Genomic DNA, 22,449 nt, shown 5'->3' with positions numbered 1-22,449 from the left:
GACCTCTGGTGCATGCATCAGTGATGATGAAAAAAGGAGATCTCCCTTGTGTGTCCACGTGACAGATAGACCTCAGTCACGTACAATGTGTTCTGTGTTGGGATGGGAGGGGAATAAGGGAGAGATGGGAATGTTCTTGGCTTTTATTTTGTAGATGAAAGTGATTCAGCCCTTCCTGGCTGTGAGGAGAGCCAGGTGTGAATTTGGTGTATGTTGCTTTTTTCTCAGGTCTACAAACGCTATCAAGATGCCTGCTGCCCCTCAGAGCTATCCCAAACTGCTGTAGTCTTGGTGATTTTTCTGCTGCTGGTGGGAAGTATTGGTTAGTTTCATTACTGCAGTCGGGAGCCCTGTGGTAGTAGTGAAACTGAAGGTCACTTTCATCTGCTTGTCAGAGGTACAAAGAGAAAAGGTGTTCAATTAGTTGCTTGATTACTGCTACTGCATCCTATAAAGATGCACTTTTGTTGGCTAGGTAAAAGACCAAAGGCAGAAAGAAGTTGAAGATTTAAGAGAATAGGGGACATTTTACCTGTTCCCAAGACTGAAGCTGAAAATGGGTCAAACGATACTATTTGGAGTTCTTGGGGGATGTAGGAATTGATTTCAAATGAGAGGTATACTAGTCAGAATCGGCTAAAAAGGAGCCCCTTAGTAACTCTGACAGAGATCCCTAAACCAATATTTCTAGTAGCTCGGTTTCTACGTGGGGTTTGCCTTGTTTTATTTATCTTCTCTTTTTTACCCTTTATTTGGAGGCCTTTGCCTTTTGGCTGTTGGATGTCCAGTTACTTTTCACACACAGAGTTGATGGCTTTAATGTTTTGTGGTTTATCTGCACTGGGGACATGGACTAATTGTATATTTGACTGTAGTTTATTCTGCAATAAGGACATAGTAACTCAGCTTGAAACAGTGGTAATTGCATGGTGACTTGCAGAGGCGTATGTTGCCTTCTGGTAAAGAGCCACTTGCAATTTACCCCTGAAGCACACGCTTATAAACTGAATATCCTAGTTCTTTTCAAGAATCCATGTAAACAATCAGTAGCCTTTTAGTCAATGAGTTATCACAAGTTGTCTTGACAGGCAACAATCTCTTTGCCTTGTCTAAAAATTTCATGAGTCAAATATTTATCACTATGGAGTGTTAAGTCTCTGCAAATTAAGGTCAGGAAATCTAAGAGCTCCAGCTATATTCATGTAGCTCACTTGTACTCTTAACTTCATGCTGTCATGAATTGGCATCTTGGAACAGCTTAGCATTAGGTTATTCTCTGTTGCCCACTAAGTCTGACAGCTCTAGAGATGGTGCTGCTTGGCAAATCACAGAGGATCTTGCAGTTTGCCATTGTAAAAGTACTTGGTCTTGTCTCTCCTTTTTATTTATGCTTGCACCCTAGCTTACAAATAGGCAGGGTGGCTTTAGGTAGCTCTGGGATGACGGTCAGTAATGTGTAGATTTGGATCTCTGCAGTTCAAGAAGAGTGTAAGTATTTGAAAGGGTGTGCTAAAATGATTCAGTGGTTTGTGGCTAAGACACTGAGAGTCTGAAGCAGCTTAAATTCTACAGAAGAGGGAAGACAATATAGACATGTTGGGGCTGTAAATGTGAAAATTTCAGGAACACAAATATGGAAAAACAATTTAGCTTATGAAGGTAATGGGAGAAGGACCACTTGCCTGGAAATAAATAAATAAATAAAAAAAAAAAAGGTAGACTAGATATTAGGAAAACAAGTCTCTTAAAATATTTTTTGGGCATTGGGAGAACATTGTCTGAAGTACTACTACATAGTTTGTTGAAGTCATTAAGAATGCAAAATGCAGGTGCTTAGTCTAAATTGGTCCCGCGGCTGTGGTTCAGTGGTAGAATCCTTGTTTGCTGTGTGGGAGACCTGGGTTTGATTCGTGGACATGCATATAACTACAGGTACTGAACATCTAGACTTGGTTTGGCCTTTGGATACTGTTTCAATGCCCTAAAAGGGGGGATGGAAGGTCTGGGCAGCCTCCTCCATACTCCTGCCTAGACATACGCATTGAAGGTCCTGGTGCCCTCTCATGCAGACACCATGATCCAGAAGGATTGACGGTTGCCTTCTAGGATCTAGATCAGGGATAGGCAAAGTCCGGCCAATGGGGTGGATCTGCCCGGCAATGGACTCCATCCATTTCCCTGCTGCCCCTGCCTGCATGGCTGGGGCCAGTCTCCACAGAGACTGGCCCCAGCTGTGCTGGCAGGGCACACAGCAGGGCAGGGGGCTGCTCCAGAGCCACTGGGATCTTGTGGTGGGGGCCAGAGCAGAGCCATGATGTGCAGCCTGCGTGGTCTGGGCAGGGGCGCACAGGCACTGGATTGTGGCTCTGCCCCAGCATGGGACCAGGCTGTTACTGCTGCAAGGAGCTGGGGCAGAGCTGTTATCTGCAGCCTGCATGTCCTTGCCCGGAGCATGCAAGCTGCAGATTGCAGCTCTGCCCTGGCCCTGGACCAAGCTGCCTCTGCTGCAAGATCCCAGTGGCTCTGGAGCAGCCCTCTGCCCTGCCAGCATGACTGAGGCCTGTCTCCGTGACAATTGCAGCCTTGTGCTATAACAGCACAGCTGTAGCTGGGGTCTGCATGGAAACCGGCCCCAGCCACATGGCTGGGTAATGGAGTCCAGTTGCATCTGCCATTTTTCCCACCCCTGATCTAGGCTGAGAAAAAAGCTAGGAATTACTCCACCTATGTTTCAGACCTACTCTTTGAATGTTGCTATTTCTGTCATCCATGCTCCATACCAGACAGATTGTTTAATGATCAGTAGTGCCATTATGATGAAACATCATGCAATGCTTCTGTTGTAATTGAAAAGGTAAATTGAAACAATGAGGAGATGAATAGCAAAGGCTACTGTGATTGTGTTTATTTAATATACAAATCTTATTCTCCTCCTCCACCCCCAACAGAAGACAACAGTTTTAACTGGGCTTTCTTAGTTGTGTGGGTTTAACATCTACTTTTTGAAGCACTGACAGCACTTTGACAGACGAGCACTGGTGTTTATTATAAGAAACGAGTGTGTGTATTCCAAGGATAGGTTTGAGCATCCAAGGTGGGATCCAGCTCTCCTAGTGCCTGTAGGTATTTGGATGTGGAGTGTTTGCATTGCAGGCTTATTGATGTTAGAGAAACTCTAACTACTCCTGTTTAGCACTGAGACACCACTGTGCTAGGTGGTCTAGAAATGCTGAAGATGCAATGCATGAAGCGTACAATCTTCATGTACAGCTAAAGGGATCTGAAGTTTGTTGCTGTACTTTCTGCAAGTCAAAGTGTACCACAGGCTGGGCAAAATCCTGCCCGCAGACTGAATCCAGCCTGCCAGGCCATTCTATCCAGCCTGCAGGGCCTCTAATTTTCTAAATTAAAAAAAATATTTATCTGCACCTGGCTGGCTGTCAAAGATGACAAGGCACCAGTGGTGGCAGGACCCAGATGCAGCAGCAGCAATGCCTGTGGGCCCTTCCTCCAGCCTCCCTCTGCCCCCAGCCAGAGGCTTCTGGCCTGGTGACCCTAGGGCTGTTCCCCACCTCCCTCGGCCTGAGAGTAGAGAATCAGATGAGACCAGTGTGGGGTGGGAAAGATTGCTGGCACAGCTGGAGTCAGCTGAGCCCAGCTGGCACCATGTGGTTTCCAGCTGACTTCTGCTGTGCCATGCAGTCCAAGCCTTGCAGTTGGGAACCATGTACTACTGGAGTGGTGAGCAGGTAGGGAAGGAAGGGAAGCGGCAGGGGAAAGGCAGTGGTGACAGGTGTGGGGTGGTGGGAAGGAGTGGCAGAGGGTGGGAGTGCAGGGCCCCAGGGGTCAGGGTCAGTGGCAGTATGAGCCAGCTGGGAACTGTGAGGGCTGGGCTGGCTCCTGCTGCATGCATTGTGCAGTCCCAGCGTTGCAGGCAGAAACTTGTGCGTTGCTGGGAGGTGCCTGGCTGGTGCCTGGCTGCACCACAGAATGCAGCAGGAGCCAGCCAGGCCCCCGTGGCTCCTGCTGCCGCTTCTACTGGGGGCCATGTGCCTGCAGCTCCCATGCTGGCTGCCTTCCCCACCCCTTGCTGCACAGGTCTGTGGACGCTGCAGGGGGTGGAGGGAGCCTTTCCCCCTGCTTCCTTGCAGAGTCCACTGTGGGGCTTCCCTCAGTAGGAGTGTGGGAGCTGCAGGTGCATGGCATGGAGCCCCCTGTGATAGAGGTGGCTGGGCAGGCTGCGCTTTTTGCTTCCTGCGCACAGCACTGGCCCTGCTGGGCACCAGTGCTTGTGCCTGGCACAAGCAAACTGAACCCCCTGCCTCCCCCCGCCAGCTACTGCTGCCATTAGCAGGGGCTGCACATCATGTGTATGGTGGGGGGGATCCCCTCCCCCCTGCACCCTTGTGCTCACCCCCCACCCCCAACCGCACTCCACACACAATATAAAAGAGGTGAGATTTTATTTTTGAGTTATTATTTAGTCCTTTCTATATACAGTACACAAATCACAGCATATTTTTTGTAATAAAATTAAAATACGTTTTAGTAGGTGTTTGACTTCTAGTATATGATTTGGTTTTTTTTCTGATGGCAACCCCCCCCTCCCAAAGGGAGTATTTCTCAGGGGCAAGGGGAGGGACTTCCAGTGACAAAGGTCAGGGGTTAGGGAGTGGGACTTCTAGTCCCAGTATGATGACCAGGGGGTGGGGCTACCCATTTGGCTCTCAACAGGTCACCAGAACTCATTAAGTGGTCCTCCAGCTGAAATAATAATTGCCTGCCCCTGGTGTAACAGATACAACAAGTTGTATCAGACTTCTAAAAAGTAAATGGTCCTTTTAATGTATTCAGCTCTGAAGTAAAATAATACACAAAGCACCTTTTTCTTTTTTTTTTTTTTTCATTGCCTCAAAATGTTAAACAGAATGCGTATGTTGGCTTAAGGTACAAGCAAACTTTAGAGACCTAAAAGGTTTTGGTTATGACTGCAGTTTGGACACTCCAGGTTTCTGCCTGTATTGTGCAGCTGCTTCTGATGTAGGTGATATCTAAATAGTGTTGCCTTCCTTATGTTGTTTAAGGTGTTAATGGTGTTACTGTAATAGACCTCAGAAATCAGGTCTTCACAGGTTTTCAATTAGTTCCTTCTTTACTTATTTTCTGCTTTTTGCCTGCTATGACTGCAGAAATTCAGATAGCCTTAAAGAGTTTTAACAGCATATAAGGCAGATTTGAAATTAAATCTTATTAACTTGTTTAAAACGATCCCATGTGTAATGTAAGAACTCTCCTAGTACTTCTTATGTGGGAATTTCATTAGGACTTGACTGTGTAACTGCTTAGAAAGAATTCTTTTGGTGGCATGGTGGCTTCTATCAGAGTTACGAAAGGTGCACAGCAAGCTTGTGTTTGTAACTTTTTTCTGGGGTTACCTGAATATATAACCTGACTCTAGATTTGTTCAGAAGATTGGTGAAGTTACTGTCTGCAGCTTGAGGCTTCCCAGCACTCCTAGTACAGTCTTCCTAGTGCCACTTGTCAGAATTGATGCAAGGAATCTGCTTTTTGTGGGGGAGTTTGGTTTTCTTCCTCGCTCATGGATCTAAGGTTTCCAGTGCTCTCTTTTCCTACACATAGGAGTAAAAGTAGTGTATAAAAAATGGGAGACACTTGGCATTAACTACATTTAGATTTAATTTTTCTTTTGTCAGATCTCAACTCTGAGCCCTAAGGGAAGTATCATGTGTTGTAGAAGCTCTTTTGTTTTTTTACACTGAAGTCTGAATGAAATACGTTTATTACAACTTCCCTTTATTGTTGAGGCTGATGGAACTTCCTTGCATCTAAACATTTGACAGCAGCCTTAGGGAGGGTTTTCCACATACTAAGTTAAATCTGTCCTCCTGAACAACTGTGTTATGTGCAACAAGATGGAAGTTGCTGATGACCAGTGTTTAAACCCTAGGATGCAATTTGCGAGTACTGACCAGAGCTTCCATTGGTCCCGGGGCCTGCAGCCAGATTGCCTTGAGCCGGGAGGACATTGCACAAGCAAACCCTTTTTGAACTCTTTAGTGTTACTGGTGGCCTGGTCTGCTCCTTTTGATTATTGGTAGCATCTGTACTGAAGCCTCGCAGTAACAATGAGGTTATGCTAAAGCCTGTAATGAACTGGGAAAGAAACATGCTTGGTTAGTCATTAGAGCTTACCATTTTTTTTTTTTCATTAAAAAATCAATGGGCTTCTGGATTGCTTTTCAGAGGTGCTGACTATCCTGAGTTCCTATTGGCTTCAACAGGGAACTATGAATATCTGTTTTTAAGTAGATGAAGGTGACTTGTACTATCGGTAGGAATCTCTGCTTTTAAAAACCAAAGAGGGATGGAGTTGACATGCAATGGAAGAATTTAATTAGTTAGATTAAAATGTCCTTTTTAAAATAGTATCTGTGGATAGGGAGGAATGGGGAGGCCAGCTCCCCTGCTAACTTTGGGTTCCCATCACCTGTCTGCTTTGCAAACTAAAATGCAGTGGGTTTTCATAACTGGCTTTGTAGTAAATATAGGATATAGTCCATAATACCGTGCATGTATTCAAAGGTCTTATCTGTTTGTTTGTTTTTTAAATAAGGTTAAATAGATACTGAAAATTAACACTTATACCCATAACCAAAACCAAAAAGGTCTGCCTGGGTCTGAATGGCTATTAATACTACTGGGGTGAAGGCAGGTAGGTTTCTGAAGTCAACATTACACACGGGGGTGATGTGATTAGCATCCCAAATGACTACTGTCTGCCTGCAGCTTGAAGCATAGCGGGAGTACTTAACCACTCTTACACTGCACCCTGGCTATAAAAGAGAGGTGTAGAAAAGGGAGAAATGTCATGTGACAGTCTTGCTGAAAATATCACTTCAAGCAATGTGTCTTTTAATGAACAAAACCAATTAAAGTCTCTTTATTCCAACCCTTTAGAGGCATGTCTTTCCCTATCATCTTTCACTTTGTTCTTCAGTTTGTTTTTCTTCAGCTAGCTTTGTTCTATAATTAACACAGCATGATAGACTGCAGGACTGAAACGCCTTCTTATACTATTTTTTTAGACTGTATTTATTACAGTTTGAACAAATGTTTGCCATATTGTGGCTTTCTTTCATGGTATGTTCTTAGATGAAGAATATAACAGAACAGGTGTCTTTTGTGCAGAGCCCTTTAAAGGAAAGTGTTTTCTTTGATGATACAGTCCTAGACTCTTTCCTAACAATGCACAGTGTCTAGACATGATCATTTAACAAGAAGTTCTTAGAACACTTCCCAGCTATTGTGAGACTTGCTTCAGGGGAGCTTCAGATATTTGCAGTTCATGCTACAGCAAAGTGTCAGCACAGTTCTGATTCAGGCTCAGAAATATAGGGCTGTAGTCATAGAGCAGCAGTTTCTGGATCTGTTGTAAGCTGACCTCTGGCTATAAAGGACTGCATTTCTATGATGGAGCTGTTTTCTTTCTGATCCCACCCTTTCTCCTCCTATTTACTGTAAATGTACTTATCTTAAACTGTGGATTGCCTGACGGGATTTTTTTTTTTTTTTTTTTTTTTTACTTTGATGCCAAACTTCCAACCTATGTGATGATGGGAGACTTAAAAAACCATAGCTCACTCAACTTGTTTATATGATTTGGCCCATTACCAGCAGCAGGCAAACTGAACTTGTCCATTAGTTCGTTGAAAAGGTAAACTGAGACCTGTGTGATCTTACTAGGTTCTCCCTGCCCTTAAGCAACCACATGGGAAGGGCTGCACGGAAGTGTAGGTATAGTACAGAAACCATTAATATTTCATTTTGAGGGCTTGAGCAAACTTAATTCAGTTTGGATTTATCAAGGTTCATACCTCCAGAATTTTGGTGGTGAGCTGGGGAGGGCTGGGGACAGGGTGGAGCCAGACCAGCCTTGCTGCTCAGTTGCTGAGTCCTGCCACAGGCTCCCCCTGGGTCCTACTGCCACTGTCTTCCTATCAGCTTTGACAGGCAGCCAGGGGCAGATAAAAATTAATTTTCTAAAACTTTTAGGGGCCCCATAGGCCAAACAGAATGGTCTGTTGGGCAGGATTTGGCCTGCAGGCCATATTTTGCCCACCCCTGCTGTAGACTGATGGTCTCATAAGACCTTAACTTTGTAGTTGTGACCTAGGGACCTAATTTAAAACCCTTGCTACAGAAAGTTGATGTTCTCTTCTTCCATAAGCTGCTGTGGAAGGTAGGAAGAAAGCATATAGCAATGTGTGTACTGTAATTCACGGTGTTTTTTGGAGGATCTTTTTTAAATGAAGATTCAAATAGCTAAGACTTTGTTTTGCTTCACTGATTGCTTGTTTGTACCAAGTCCTTATTCTCCATCCTAAAGTTAGTATTGTCACTGTGCTAAAATTATAAGCTTAACAAACAACTGGTCAAAACAGCTATTAAAATACCAGGTTTTGGAAGTACTGCCAAAACCAACTGCATTATTCTCTGTTTGTAGCTCCTTTTTGATGGGCTTAAGTTGCCGGGTATTGTGCAGTCTGAACAAAGAATAATGGGTAACATGGCTGAATCAAAAATAACTAGGGAAATATTGTATTTGAACGTGTTAACAGATGTTAATATTTCTGGCACCTAGCACTATCTAGTACAGGGATGGTCAATTATTTTGGGTGGAGGGACGCTTACTGAGTTTTGGCAAGCTCTTGAGGTCCGCATGGGTAGACCTGTTCTTTGACAGGTGCCCTGCCCCCTGGTCATCATCTTGGGACCATAAGTCCCTCTCCCTAACCTCTGACCTTTGCCACTGGAAATCCCTGTGCTTGACCCTGGAAGCACTCCTTTGGGAAAGATGGTTTGCCATCTTGGAATGGAAAAAATGCACCAAATTGTATACTAAAAATCAAACGCCCATAATATATTTTCATTTAATTTAAAAAACATATTTTTGACCTGATTTGTATGCGTTTGTGCTGTATATGTAGAAGTAATTGCATAATAGCTCAAAATGTAGTCTTACTCTTTTGTATATTGTGTAGGGGTGTCGGGGAGTATCGGTGGGTGGGTATGGGGGATTTGTGAGGATGTGGGTGTAGTGTGGCTGTGACTTTTGTAGGAAGGGTTTGAAGGTATGTGGGGTGTGCATGGGCAGCACTCCCCTGAGCTGGGCAGCACCCACCCCACAACAGCAGAGAGCCTGAGTGCCCTACAGCGCCTCCCTGCTACTGCTAGCAGCGTGCAGCCTCGTGCATTCCGTGCCCTCTCTGCTCTGCCCAGCCATGGCATGTCCTGCCACCTCTGGGCATGCAGTGGTAGCAGCAGGGACCGACCAGTGCGTGCAGCTGCGACCTTATGCACCCCATGCTGGCTCTGGGCTCACCTGTCAGGGCTGAGCAGCAGCAGCAGCTCTGCAGAAACTGCAGTTTGGCACAGGGGAAAGTGGCCCCTCCTCTGTGCTGTTGCTGGGCAGTTTTTGCTGCAGCTGCCTAGAGCCTATGCTGGCCTGCCCTACCACTCCTCCGCTCTTGGCTTCCCAGCGCGGCCTCTTGGCTCCCCAGCGCAGCAGCAATGACGGTGTGGAGCAACAGCTGGGCAGCTTACAGGTGGCAGTGAAGCAGCCACGCCGCAGCCTAGCATAGTGCAGCTCCTTCACTGCCACCCCTGAGCTGCCCAGACAGCCGCAGCAAAAACTGCCTGGCAGTGCTGAGGGGGAGGTGCCGCTTTCCCCCTGCACCAAGCAGCAGTTTCTGCCCAGCTGCTGCTGCTGCTCAGCCCTGACAGGCGAGCCCAAAGTCAGTGCTGAGGTCCAGGCTGAGTAGCGGCAGCACAGGACAAACTGCTGCTCAGCGTGGGGGAAAAGCGGCCCTCCTGCTTCCAGCCCCTTCCTGTGCAGCTGCTTGGAGCCTGTGCAGGGCTGTCCTGTGTCTGCTCTGCACTGCCACTGCTGCCCCATGGGGCAGCCCAGAGGTAGCGGTGATGTGATGGAGACTCAGGACAGCCCCACGTGGACTCGGAGTGGCTGTACCAGAAAGTGCCAGCAGTGGGAGGGGCTGCTTTTCCCCCATTCTGAACAGCAGTTTGTCCCGTGCCACCACTGCTTGGCACCAGACAGGTGAGTGTGGGGTCAGGGCTGTGCGTGCTGGCCCCGCCTGTACTGCGAGGCTGGGGCGGGGCGGGGCGGGGGGGGGGACTGGAAGCGAGTGGGCACGCAGGAGCCTGTGACATCCGGGTACGTGCGCGGGGCCCATGCTGGTGTCCCAGGGCCCAGAGCAGGGCAGCAGGAGTGCAGGGTCCCAGCCAGCAGGGGTTCTGTGGAGCCAGGCCAGCTCCTTTCTTTCCCTGCTGGTGCAGCCCAGCCCGGCTCCATAGACTCCTGCCAGCCCATGCCCCATGCTCCTGCTGCCCTGCTCTGGGCCGTGCCATCGCTGGCCCCAGGACGCTGACACGGACCCCACACTCCCACATGCCCCCTCGCTTCCACTGCCTTCCACCACCACTTTTTCCACTTTGCTGCCTACCCGCCAGCTGCTCTGTACCACGTGGCTTCTGGCTGCATGGCTGGATCACTAGACTCGGCAGGAGCTGGCCTGGCCCCAAGGACTGGGGCAATTTGCCTGTGGTCCTTCCCTGCCTCCCTGCCCTGCTGCTTACCTAAATTTCCTGCTCCGGCGTAGGGAGGCACATATGGCCCCGTGGTCCCAGGCCAGAAGCCTCTGTAAGGCAGGGGCTTCTGGTTGGGGGTGGGGGGCAGGCGGGCCTTGCTGTTACAGGGTCCTGCAATGGCTTCCCATGTGTCTACTACCCCAGGCTCCTGTTATCTTTGACAGGCAGCCAGGGGCAGATAAATATTAATTTTCTAAATTTTTAGGGGCCCCGTGGGCCAGATAGAATGGTCTGGCGGGATGAATGCGGCCCATGGGCCGTATTTTGCCCACCCCGATCTATCATATCTACATGTCAGCCAAGGTGGAAACTATTTCACACTACCCTGGAAAATCTTTACCTATCAGTAGTTAGGCTTGAACTGCGTTTGGTCTTTGACATTTTCCTGAACTAAAGCAAACGTTTGCTTGCAATTTGTTCTGCAGTCAACTGGAGATGCAAATTTGTTAGCTTACCCTGATAGCCCTTCAGATGGGTATTGAGCTGTATGGCTCCATACTGCAAAATGTAATCGTGTTTTGGTTTCACCAAATTGCTTGAAGTGCAGCTCTTCCCACTTGTGAAATATATAAAACCTGTGGTCTTTTAAAATATTGTTGCTTCTCTTAAGACAGCATTACAGTGAGAATATTTGTTTCATTTACTTCTGTTAGAGAGAATGGGGCAGTGGGGGGGGGAACCCCACCTGAACTCCCAGCAATCCAGTTCCTTTTGCTCACGCTTGGCTTGAAGCTTTTTTGAGCTGAACACATACTGTGTTGGATGCACTTGGAAGGACATGGACAGGGGTCAAAAGTAGGACAGGAAAACAGACCAGGGCTGTCCAATGACTAAACTGCAGGGAGTCCATAGATGGTCCACATGGGTCTACTTGCACCTCCCTGTGCTGCAACATGTGGTCATGTGAGTGATTTCCCCACTCCTGGACAAAGCATGCCTACACAGACATTCCCCCCCCTTTGGTTGATGTGGTTTCCCCTTTCCTGACTTGCCCTCCGCACCACTTGCCCGCACTGCTTGCTGTACAGCAGTGGAAGCCAGAGGAACGAGGGGGAGAGACTCCAGCAGCTGTTGCAGCCAGAGCTTTAGGAGAATAGTAGCCAGGTGAGAACCCAAGGGCTGCAGTTCAACTCCTCGTGGGCCCCCTGTTGCCAGTGGGCTGCCAGTTGGACAGCCCTGACATAGGCTATAAGAATATTTGAGATGCGCAGTGGAAGTCAGTCTCTTTCCCTTTTTTATGTGCGCTTGTGCATATGAGCAAGTCTCCAAATCTGTGCTGATCAAGTAGTCCTAAAATAGAGCAACTATGCAAAACAGCGCCTCTCGATCAACTCGTCTGTCCCCTGAATGCACTGAGAACCACATATACGTTGCTTTACTACCTGATACAAGATGTTTTATTATTCTTATGAGGAGCCAGTGCTCTTCTGGCAAGAAGATTTAGATTATGCATCAACAGAACTGATGAAATTCTACCATCAGGACCCTACTGTGTGAAGCCAGAGAAGCCTGCCTGGATAGTTTTTCTTTGAATTTGTAACATGGAGATGAGAAGCCTTTTTATTAGGGATATTTAGTAGGTTTCATCTAAAGCCCATGAGTCATAATGAACATTAACCCCCAGTTGCTCTTCTGAGGGTGGGGGGGTCACTTCTAGAGCAGAGCTGAGTTCTGACTGTAATTTATTTGGTTTTTCCATGGATTGGAAGACCACTTAATCACATTGATTACTGGTTTTCACATATACTATGAATGCACATTAATTTTATCTTGAGCGTGAGAAACTGAGCACTAACAGTCCCTTCCTAAAGGTCAGGGAAGCACACCTACTGTGACGGGTGTTGAGCTGAAATGTCTATTGAGATAAATATTGTTGCTTTATCAACATAAATTAACTACATGATGTTCCTATATGTGTATACCATATCATTAACCGCTACAACAGCACTAATGTAGTAGTTTGCTGATTGTGTCTGAAACAGTTGCTTAACTGAAATGCTAAATCAGGTTTGTCGAAATGTGACTTTGTAACACCACACACTTTTTTTTGTTTTTTTGTAACGAAATGAGAGTTCCTCATGGACTTGCTGATGGTGGTTACGGAATATGTATCTTAGTTATTGTCATCCGCCTTTTTAAAATGTAAAGATTTCTGAATGCTGGTCTTTATCTTACAGCTTTCCACGTGAAGTCCTGGAAGTCAGAAGGAGACTAAGTAATAGTGAAATGACCCGTTATGTATTTGAGAATACTATGTAAGTAGTAAATTGTTGGTGATGCTTCCACAGTCATTGGAGAAAAGAAATCGACTGTAACTTACCTTCCCCCTGTCCTTAGAGCAAGCTAACTAGATGGCTTCCCTGGTGGGAGCTTCAGATAGGAGGAAGAGAAGTGTGTGAACATGCACAGAATTTCCCCCTGTGGTGTGTGCTGAAGAAAATTCAGGCATATCCTTGAGTATCTGAATTAAGCTAGACCATTTGCGCTACTCCGCGTAGCTCCTGCTCCTTCTTCTAGTCCTTGTCCACCATGAGTTAGATGGTGGCTGCTGTGTAAAATCCTGTAGGAGCTTATGCTCATTTTCATTGGAATTATCCTATGGGTTTGCTGGGAGATGTGAGGGTGTCCTGCTGTTGAGCCTGCCATGCTTCAGTTGCATTGTTGTACTCCATGGGTTGAGAGAAGCACAGATGTGCTTGCCTTGACTCTACCTCACTTGTAAAGGGTTTCCCTAAACTTCTCATTCTGTTTGCAAAGAAGGAACATCTGTTTCCACCCCCCCTTCATCTTCCCTGTCATTTTATGTGGTTTGTTTGTGGTTTTTGTTTTTTTTTTTTAAATATTGACCAGGAATTAAAATCGGAGGTGGTAGCTGGTGGGTTAACCACATACTGTTTTTGATCTTTATTATTCTCCAGATGTAAAAAAAAATTTTCCTACTTTTTTGGTTCAGAGTTGCAGCTAAACTTATTTAATAACAGCACACTTCTGTCCATTTTAGAGATTGCCTTCCTTTTCCCTACAAAACATCATTTTGGTCACTCCAGTGGACAGCCTTTCTTAAAAAATAATAATAAAAAAAAAGATTTAGTTGCTCCACTAGTTTATTTCTTCTGGACCTACTGTTGCATATCATATGTTCAGCTGACTTCTCATTGTTAGTGTTTTCATACTGCTTTTATAAATGTCTTCATTAACAAGATCTTCCTAATTGTATGTACCTCTGCCCATAGCTGTAGAATTAGTGTGCTTTAACAAATCTCAGTCTTTAATACGTGGTTTTCATTTTGCCAGTTTTAGTCACTAGCAGTAGATTTCCTGTGTTCTTAGTTGCTTCCTCCCTGACTACAAGTAGAACATGCAGCATCATTACGGATCTCTGCATTTAGTTTGTTGTGGGGGAAAACAAGCTTATGGACATCTCGATGATTCATGCTTAGCTGTAAGTGACTACTCAGACATCTGTTGAGTAATAAACTCCTTCAGGAGCACTGTATCCTGTGTCTGTGATTTGCCTTCAGGTTTTAGTCCCAGATTTTATTCTTTGGTAGTAGAGACCTATAACAAGTCTGTAACTTTGGTTTTTCACCCTTGTTCTCTGTCTTGTTTTTTTTGCATCTCTAACAAATTTGTAGTGTTAAAATTGTAAGCCCCCTTCTCCACACACCCACCCCATTCTCCGCACCCTTAGGGTCTGGGGGTGGGGAGCAGCGGGTTGGGAGTGAGGGGGGCTGTGGGTCAGGAGTGAAGGGCAGCGGTGGGGACGGGGCTGGGGGTGAGGGGCACCATGCTGGCATATTTGGGCTGCTCAGTGCCACAAAGCAGCAGGGGGTCAGTTGCAACTGGACTTGTCCTGGTAAGCAAGCGGGGTTGGGGGAGGTCTGATCTTCCATGATTTAAAAAAAACAACAACAACAAAAAACCCCAAAACAACCAACCAAACAAAAAGCCAAAATCAAATGCAAAAATAAATAGGCATTTAGAATTTATTTTATTACAACTATTGAGGCACTGGTAGGCTTCCAAATTGTTTTAAAATTGTAAATGTATCAATAAAAATGTTGCATGCATACATACCACATTATAGTGGCATTTTATTTCAGTAGTGGGGAAACCTAGATTTTGGGCAGGAGTATTTGGGATTTTTTTTTTACCAGAGAAAACCATGATCCCTGGGCATAATAGTTAGTGCAACCCAGAACTAACACTTGCGCTCATTAGCCTCTGGCATAATTACACAGGGACATTTCCACACACCTCCCTTTTCCCCCTGTCCCCCCACCCCTTTAAATGGGAAGTAATGCTTTTCTGATCCCCTGCTGAATTCTGATTTTTAAGCATAGAAATTGGTCTGCTTCTCCAACTTCCCCCAATTGTTTGTTTGCTTGCGCGCATGCATGCTTCCCCACATGCCCACTTTTTTGAACAGGAGGCATAATATGAAAGTGGAGTATGAAAGCAGATCCTGTAGTATGAAGACAGTATTCCCACGCTGGCAAACAATTTGACAGAGGAGGGAGGGAGAAAAAGGGTGTTGGGATGAAGGGTCCAAAAGTTGTACTTGTTCCAAACAAGGTAATGAGGGAATTTGTCAGTAGATGCAGCTTAATGCTTTTTTAGTTACTTTTTTGGGGGAGTAGTATGCCTCAAAATACTTGTAACATTGCATTAGGTTTCCTGTACAAGAGAGAATTGCAACAACGGTGCTTTAAATCTCTTCCCATGTCTGCTTGTAAAAGGTAGGGTTACGTTTTGGAACAGTTTCCCATAGAGGGAGGGAAAATGTGCCACTGTGGGCCAGATGGCTCAGGCTGTTTGGGCTCTGCTAGCATGGATGGTGTGCTTGTATTAACAGCACTCCTATCAGAAAGCAAGTTGTAGAAAAAGGTGCAGTGGCATTGGAATACAGGAAAATCCTTTCTGAAGTGAAGAGATGCCTGGGAAAGTTGCTTGCTTGGCACAGTACAGATTATTGACACACAATTTTGGCATGACTTTCTGAACCTACCAGGAAGAGTGCTTTCCTGCCCTCCCCACCTCCCTTTCACCTCCAGTATCTGTTGATCTGTTGTTTTGGGTGAGCCTCACCCAGGCAATTCCAGTTGCCATCATTTAGAATAAATAGCTAAATCACTGGGGTTATGAGGTTGATTATGTCACTACTTTTAGACTTCAATATTGGACATTTGTCATGGTACTAATACCAATGGGGAACAGAAATTGTGACTGCAAAGGATACAACATACTCCATGCTGTTTATAATTGAGCAGTGAACCACCTTCTGTACTCTAGATAATAGGAATTACCATACAAGAGCTGATCAGTCTTCCCTGCAGTCCATTATCCTCAACTATTACCAGATGCTGGAGAGGAAGTTGCAGGAAATCCTGTGCTTGTAGGCAGTTAGGGAATAACCTGCCCACAGGGAAAGAGTCTTTTTAGCCAACCTCTAACTATTGGGGTTTGTGCCTTTAAGAATTTTTCTGTGCTGCGATAACACTCTCATTTTAATATATAATGTGAGAGTGTTATCCCAGCCTATATACATGTACAGTTTATATATTAGTCACTGATTTGAGAGCTTTGTCACCTTCTAAAATCAAGGTTTAGCTTTCAAGTAGTGTGCAAGTAAAGTTAAGCAAGACAAAAACCCAGTCAGAAATAAAATTATATATATATATTATTTCTGACTGGGTTTTTGTCTTGCCTGAAACTAATATGTAAACTGTACATTCAAATGTTGATCAAGTTAAAACAGAGATAGAGTTTGGTGTCTTGGAATCGCTGTTGAGTAAGAATTTTGCATACACTATGGCATAGATTACTTGCTGTTTGACTTCAATGCAGTGCAAATACTGTGGTGCATCCCCTTGAGGAAGACGCAAATAGGTTCTGCACTTATTATAAGATGGAGGGGGACTGGAATAGAAGAAAGTCCTTCCTGAAGAAGCGACACATGAGCAAGATGCTTGACTGACGGATTGGACCTCTTCATTGCTAAAGAACTATGAGATATTGGGCAATATGCAAAATAATGTTGGGGCTTTTTTTTTGGCTCTTGAGCTGTCCTTTACAATGTAAAGGATTTTTTTTTTTCCCTTAAGGGATTTGGGATACTGGATACCATGTGTGCTCCCCTTGCTTGGTGTTTAAAACCAAAGCTTTGTAATAAAAAGAACTAAACCCGCATTGAAGCTGTTGGAGGCTTTAATAGGTCTCTTGCTTTTGTAGCTTCTAGGATAGCAATGGGGAAAAAATAAGACATTTGAGAAGTAATGCATAAAGGATGAGCTACATTGCCATGCGTGAACAGTGAAACTTGCCTTAGCTGCCACCACCAGCGTATGGTCAAGAGCAAGATAAAGGATGACTGTATTGCATGTGTGCTGAGAAAAAAAATAGCTTAAACTGCTGGTGCTTTGGGATGACTTAAGTGGCTACTTAATGGAGTAACTTTTAGTCATTCCTCTTGAAGTTCATCTGTGGAAGGGATGTTCAAGCCTTGTCTGTACATAAGGAGTTTGCCATAAAACCTCAGTGGAGATGCGTTCATACAGGCAAAAAACACAAACAACTTCCCCAAATGGAATAAGCTGTTTTGGCAAAGGACACCTTTGCAATATAACTGCATCTACATTCAGGTTTTTATTGGAGTAGCTGTGATTAGGAGCTTAGCCTTATTCTTCACACTCAAACATGGATCTGCCAGCAACTAAAATCAAGATTAAGCCTTTGTTTCTGAACAACTTTTTCAGCCTTTGGTACTTCTCCGGTAGCTAGCAACTGTTCTCTAAATATTGGATCAGAAAAGAACACAACACAAGCTTCATGAATTTTCCTTCTTTGTATTTAGCCTTGGCTACTTGCTCCTTTCATCTGTCCAGTTGTAGGGAAAAAAAGGTATCGGGGAGCCGGAATGGAAAGGTGGTACAGATCTAGTGGAGACAGCTGCCTTATTTTGACGGCAGGCAGACGCATCAGATGATTTTGATAGAAATAGCGTAGTTCATTTTGGAGTTGCTTACTGCTTATTTTCATTAGAAAGTGTTGTTCCCCTTGCCCCCCAAACTGCCTTCTTCCCTTGAGGGACTGTGCTGGGTACTTGAAACAGTGTAGAGTCTTCCATGACCAGTAAATGTCCCCTTACCATCTCCCTCTGCAAATATGCATCATGCAAACTGGAGAACAAAAAGCCAGACTCAAGCATGTGTCAGAAGCTGACAACAGCCAAAGTAAATGATGATGCTTCAGACTGAATGTTGAATGTCCTTGGGTTTTGCTGCTTTGTTTGACAGCACTTTATGTTCTATTTAGAAAGTAACTCTCTGAACTTAAAAAAAAAAAAAAAAAAGCATTTCCCTTAAAATATTTCTGGGTTGGAGTAGTCTGCCTTGATGAATTCTGCACATGAATCAACCTCTTTGTAACCTATGTTACAGTAAGAATTTTAGGAATTTCCTTTATTAGGACCCGTTAGTATACTGTAGCCAGTGAGCGAGCTGCACAGATTTCTAGGTAAAGCAGCTTGAAATTTTATAGCGCATGCTATAGCATTCTGTACACTTTCTCTTCAGTAAGCAAAGTTTAAATATCCTGAAATTGGCCTCTCGTCATTCTCTTGTGAATGTTATGCCACCGTCAACTAACTCACTGTTTGCTGTGGTGGGGGGTGGAGAACAATGAGTTGATTTTTAAACCTTATTTTCAGGTTAGTCACCTTCCACTGATGGCATGTTGAAGTTCAGTGAACAGCAGCTGAGCGGGTGTGTGACTGGAAGGGGACTGCTCTAAAAGCTGGGCTTGCAGCAACATGGGCCAGTGTGTCACTAAGTGCAAGAACCCTTCTTCCACCCTTGGCAGCAAGAATGGAGAGAGGGAGTCCAGCAGCAAGTCACACAGCAAAAAAAGTGCAGTCCACAAGGAAGAACATCCCTCAGTATGTGGAAAATCCTCTGGGGATATACTTGTCAACGGGACAAAGAAAATGGATGCTGCTGTAGAGTCTAGTCAACCTCCGACTTTCTCTGGTGATGCAAAGAAAGAGCATGTTTCTGGTGCAGAAGAGTCTTCGCTCCATAGGATCGGGGAGTTATTTAGGAGATATAAGGATGAACGTGAAGATGCCATCCTGGAAGAAGGCATGGAACGTTTTTGCAATGACCTCTGTGTTGACCCCACTGAATTTAAAGTGCTAGTCTTGGCTTGGAAGTTCCAGGCAGCTACCATGTGCAAATTTACAAGGTTAGTTCCTATGGCACTTCACATGTTCAAATGTATCTGATCTTGTATGTGCTAGAGCAAAGCCCCTTTGGCCTTCTTTGCCTTTGCCTTTTGCCAGTTAAAATTTGAACAAAGGTGTTCTTGGCAGTGGCAAAAAAGTGGCATTGTCTTGAACGTGCCTCTGTGATTGGAGGCATGCTGTGCTATAGCAGTAGACCTTCTGAAAAGTACATTGCATATATCTGACAATCAGTTTTTACTATCTCCAGCAGCATCCTGATAGCAATGTTGGGCATTGAAACTAATTTCTACATTTTAATACAAATAAGAGATGTGTTATGTCTTTAACCTGCCACTGACTAATCATTACAGTATCTGTCATTGTATTCTGCTTATGAGAAGACAGAGTGATCTCGTTTTCTAAGTGAGACTGAGGCTGCCAGTGTTTCTTGGAACTTAATTTGCAAAAACGCCAGTAATTTGGGTAAAACATTTTTGCTTTTTACATTTTCATGTAGCAGCAGTAATACTCTTCAAAACTGTGGATGCAGCCATGCTGGAATAACCCTTCTCTGGGGTGGATGGTGGCAGTCAACAGATTTTATAACAAACTTGATAGTGTTGGAGAGAGAAGAAGCTCCCCCAAGTGCATGGGACAGATTCCTAATTACAGAAAAAAAGATGACGCTCATTTTCCACCCCCCCAACACACACACACACACACACACACACACACACACACACACACACACACACACACACACACACACACACACACACACACACACACACACACACACACACACACACACACACACACACACACACACACACACACACACACTTCTCCCTCTCCCATGTACAGGCAAGAACAGATGGGTCTTCCCTTAAGAGTCTTATCTACACTTCATGAGAGAGGATGAAACTTGTATTCTGATGATCAGAGATCTGATTTGATGCGTTATATAACTTTACTCACAGCAGGCATGATTTCAAAGGATTTATGTTCTTTTGCATAACTGTACTAGTCTGGGTCATATTAGACGGGTGGCTGTCAGCTGAGGTGCTGTAGGTGTCCCAAATGACTACAGCAGGTGTGTGCCCTCCTGCCTGCATTGGGGTACTCTGATGATAACCCCAAAGCAGGCAGGAGAGCTGGCTGGTGCTGCGATGATTCCTGGTCTGCCCCCTCCCCCATGCTTATTGCAGGGGTACAGGGAACAGTTCTGCCTGTTCCTGGGAGATGCCCTGCAGGCTCAGATTGGAGCCAGCTGGCGCTGCAGTCCTTCCTCCTGCCTGCTTTGGACATGTCGGAGAACCCTAATGGCAACAGGAAGCACCTGCTGCAGCCTTCCTGGCTGTATGGCAGGCATACCTGGTTGTGGTGGCAGCACCAGCACCCAGGCTGAGAGCCATCTAGTTGAGGCAGTGGACTTCAGTCTAGAGGAGCCATGCGGTGTAACTGAAGGAAATTTCATACAAAATCCCATTCATTACAGGACATATTAAACAAATTCTGTATTAAATCTCCAGGCAGATACAGTTAGCTCACAGTTTAAACAAGCAGAGCTATAGACACAATATCCCAGATTTACTAAGGTTTGGTGTGGGTTTTTTTAACCTTATCAAAGTCACTAGCAGTTCTAAAAAAAAAAAAAAAAAAAAAAAAAAAATAAGACTGCACAGAATGTCTGCTTTTAACTCTTATATGCTGCTCTGTTCTAGCTGATTTAAAAATCGTAAGTCATAGTTGGAGAGAAGGATCTTGAACGGCTGCAAAGCAGGAGAGAGAATACTTTTGGTTTAAGGCTGGCTGATTTAAAGAGATTTTGGTCAATCAGGTTCACCTCCCCCTTTCTATGTCTCAGTGCACTTTCTATCACACAGAGCATATTGCAGTAGTTCAGTGGTTTTGAGCTAGGGGTGCTGCCACATTCAAAAAAAGTTGTGGAGGGTGTGGCTGGACTCCAAAAAGGTTGAGAACTGTTGAGATATTAGAGGCTGGACTTCCCTGCATAGCGATACCAACAAGGTTAGACTTACCCTTACTGCTCTGTCCAGAGAAGAAATGGCATCCCCAAGTGTGAAGGCCTTCCTCCTCCTAATGGAAGGCAGATTTCCTCTTAGCATGTTTTTCAGTAATTCACTGAACAGGATGAAATAGCATAGGGGTGGGAAGAGAAGGTGCCTAAATTCCCTGGAGTGTCAGATCCTGAACCTAGCCATAGTTAATTCTGCCCTTTGCACATGGCGTAATGGACAGAGGGGGTAGGGGATGGTGGTGGTGGTGGGGGTGTTGTCTTTCTTTGTTTTGTTGTTTTGTCACCTCTGCCTCGGAGCTTCAAATCTCCTTTTCTCTTATGAAAAGTAGGGCTTTGTCCTGGTGCTGTCACTGAATTTTGTGTTGTGTGCTCTATTTTAAATGGTTGCACCTGCTTCTTCAGAGGTGGCAGTGCCTTACTGATGCTGCTCTGTATTCTCTTAGCATGGATTGTGCATGGGAATTTGAGAAACTGCAGAAATAGGCATCTTGTGACACAGTTGCTTTATGAGCACTCTTCATAATGTGCTTTGGGCAGATTCTGCTGGGGCAGTGTGTAGCACCTAATGTCATGCTTAGCACTTAATTTGTGATTGAAACGCTTTGTCCCCTGCCTGCTTGCTCTCCCCAGAATAAGTGGGCAGGGAGATGGCCCCTGTCTTGTAGAATTAAGGATTCTCCTCAGCTTTGAATTCCTGAGCCTTGGATACAATCCTCCTGTTAATATAAAACCCTTGACTGTGTGCATGCCTCTTTTACTGGCACGATGGCTGTGGGGAGAGAGTAAGGGAGGAGGTATAACAGGGCTTCCACAGGGTTTCAACTGACCATTAGGATGTCTCCATTCAGCAGTATTTTAATACTCCTAGCTATCCACTGATGACGGTGTCTCCCATGTGGCAGAAGGTTGCATGCCATCTGTCTTGGCTTGGATGAACTGTGGCTCCAAGTACGACTTTGATTTCTGGTTTAAATGGAATGGGAAGATTGCACTGCTAATCCCACCCCTAAACTAAAATCCTAGTGTCTGGTGGTGGCTACTTGCTATCGTGAAACCTTAATCATGGGCATTGGGAAGGTCAAAGGGATGCGTATCTGGAGCCCTTTGCCTTTAGACGATAAGATTAAAAATGGGCTCATATTCTCATGCTTGAAAACCAAGTTTATGTCCAGTTGCCTGTGTAAGCTGATATGGTTGATCATCTTCTGATCAATCTTGGAAGGTGACCATCATGATCTGCAAAACGATGCCACCAGTTTTGGTAGAGGACCCAAAGGCTGGTAGGACCAAAGTAGTTGAACTACTGCCTTGCTCCTTGAGGATGCTGCAGTGCAGTGTTTCGACACCTAGGGTAGCTTAAACTGATGCTGCCTGTTCTGTACTTTTATTTTGGGTGAAAAAAAAAGAATTAAGCTTTCAGGCTCATCAGTCTGGCATTTTTCCAGTACCAAATTCTCTTAAAAACAGAGAGGCCGAGTCAGTCAGTAATGAAGGGCACAAA

The 22,449-nt window shown here is 45.0% G+C and overlaps 1 protein-coding gene across 1 annotated transcript in view; it reads left to right on the top strand.

Moving 5' to 3' along the window:
* The window catches only part of DCUN1D3 (defective in cullin neddylation 1 domain containing 3), a 31,121-nt gene that overhangs the window by 2,438 nt on the left and 6,234 nt on the right, over nt 1-22,449 (top strand). Inside the window, exons 2-3 of the mRNA XM_090024152.1 lie at nt 12,864-12,941; nt 18,395-18,927. Of these exons, the coding sequence (XP_089880278.1) occupies nt 18,497-18,927 (431 nt within the window). The 5' untranslated portion in view covers nt 12,864-12,941; nt 18,395-18,496. The remainder of the gene's footprint in view (nt 1-12,863; nt 12,942-18,394; nt 18,928-22,449) is intronic.

The sequence above is a fragment of the Crocodylus siamensis genome, chromosome 12 (genome assembly GCF_052110815.1).
Source record: "Crocodylus siamensis isolate JL-2025a chromosome 12, ASM5211081v1, whole genome shotgun sequence".
Classification (NCBI taxonomy): domain Eukaryota; kingdom Metazoa; phylum Chordata; order Crocodylia; family Crocodylidae; genus Crocodylus; species Crocodylus siamensis.
Note: the sequence above shows the minus strand (reverse complement) of the source record. Positions and strands in the feature narration are given on the sequence as shown.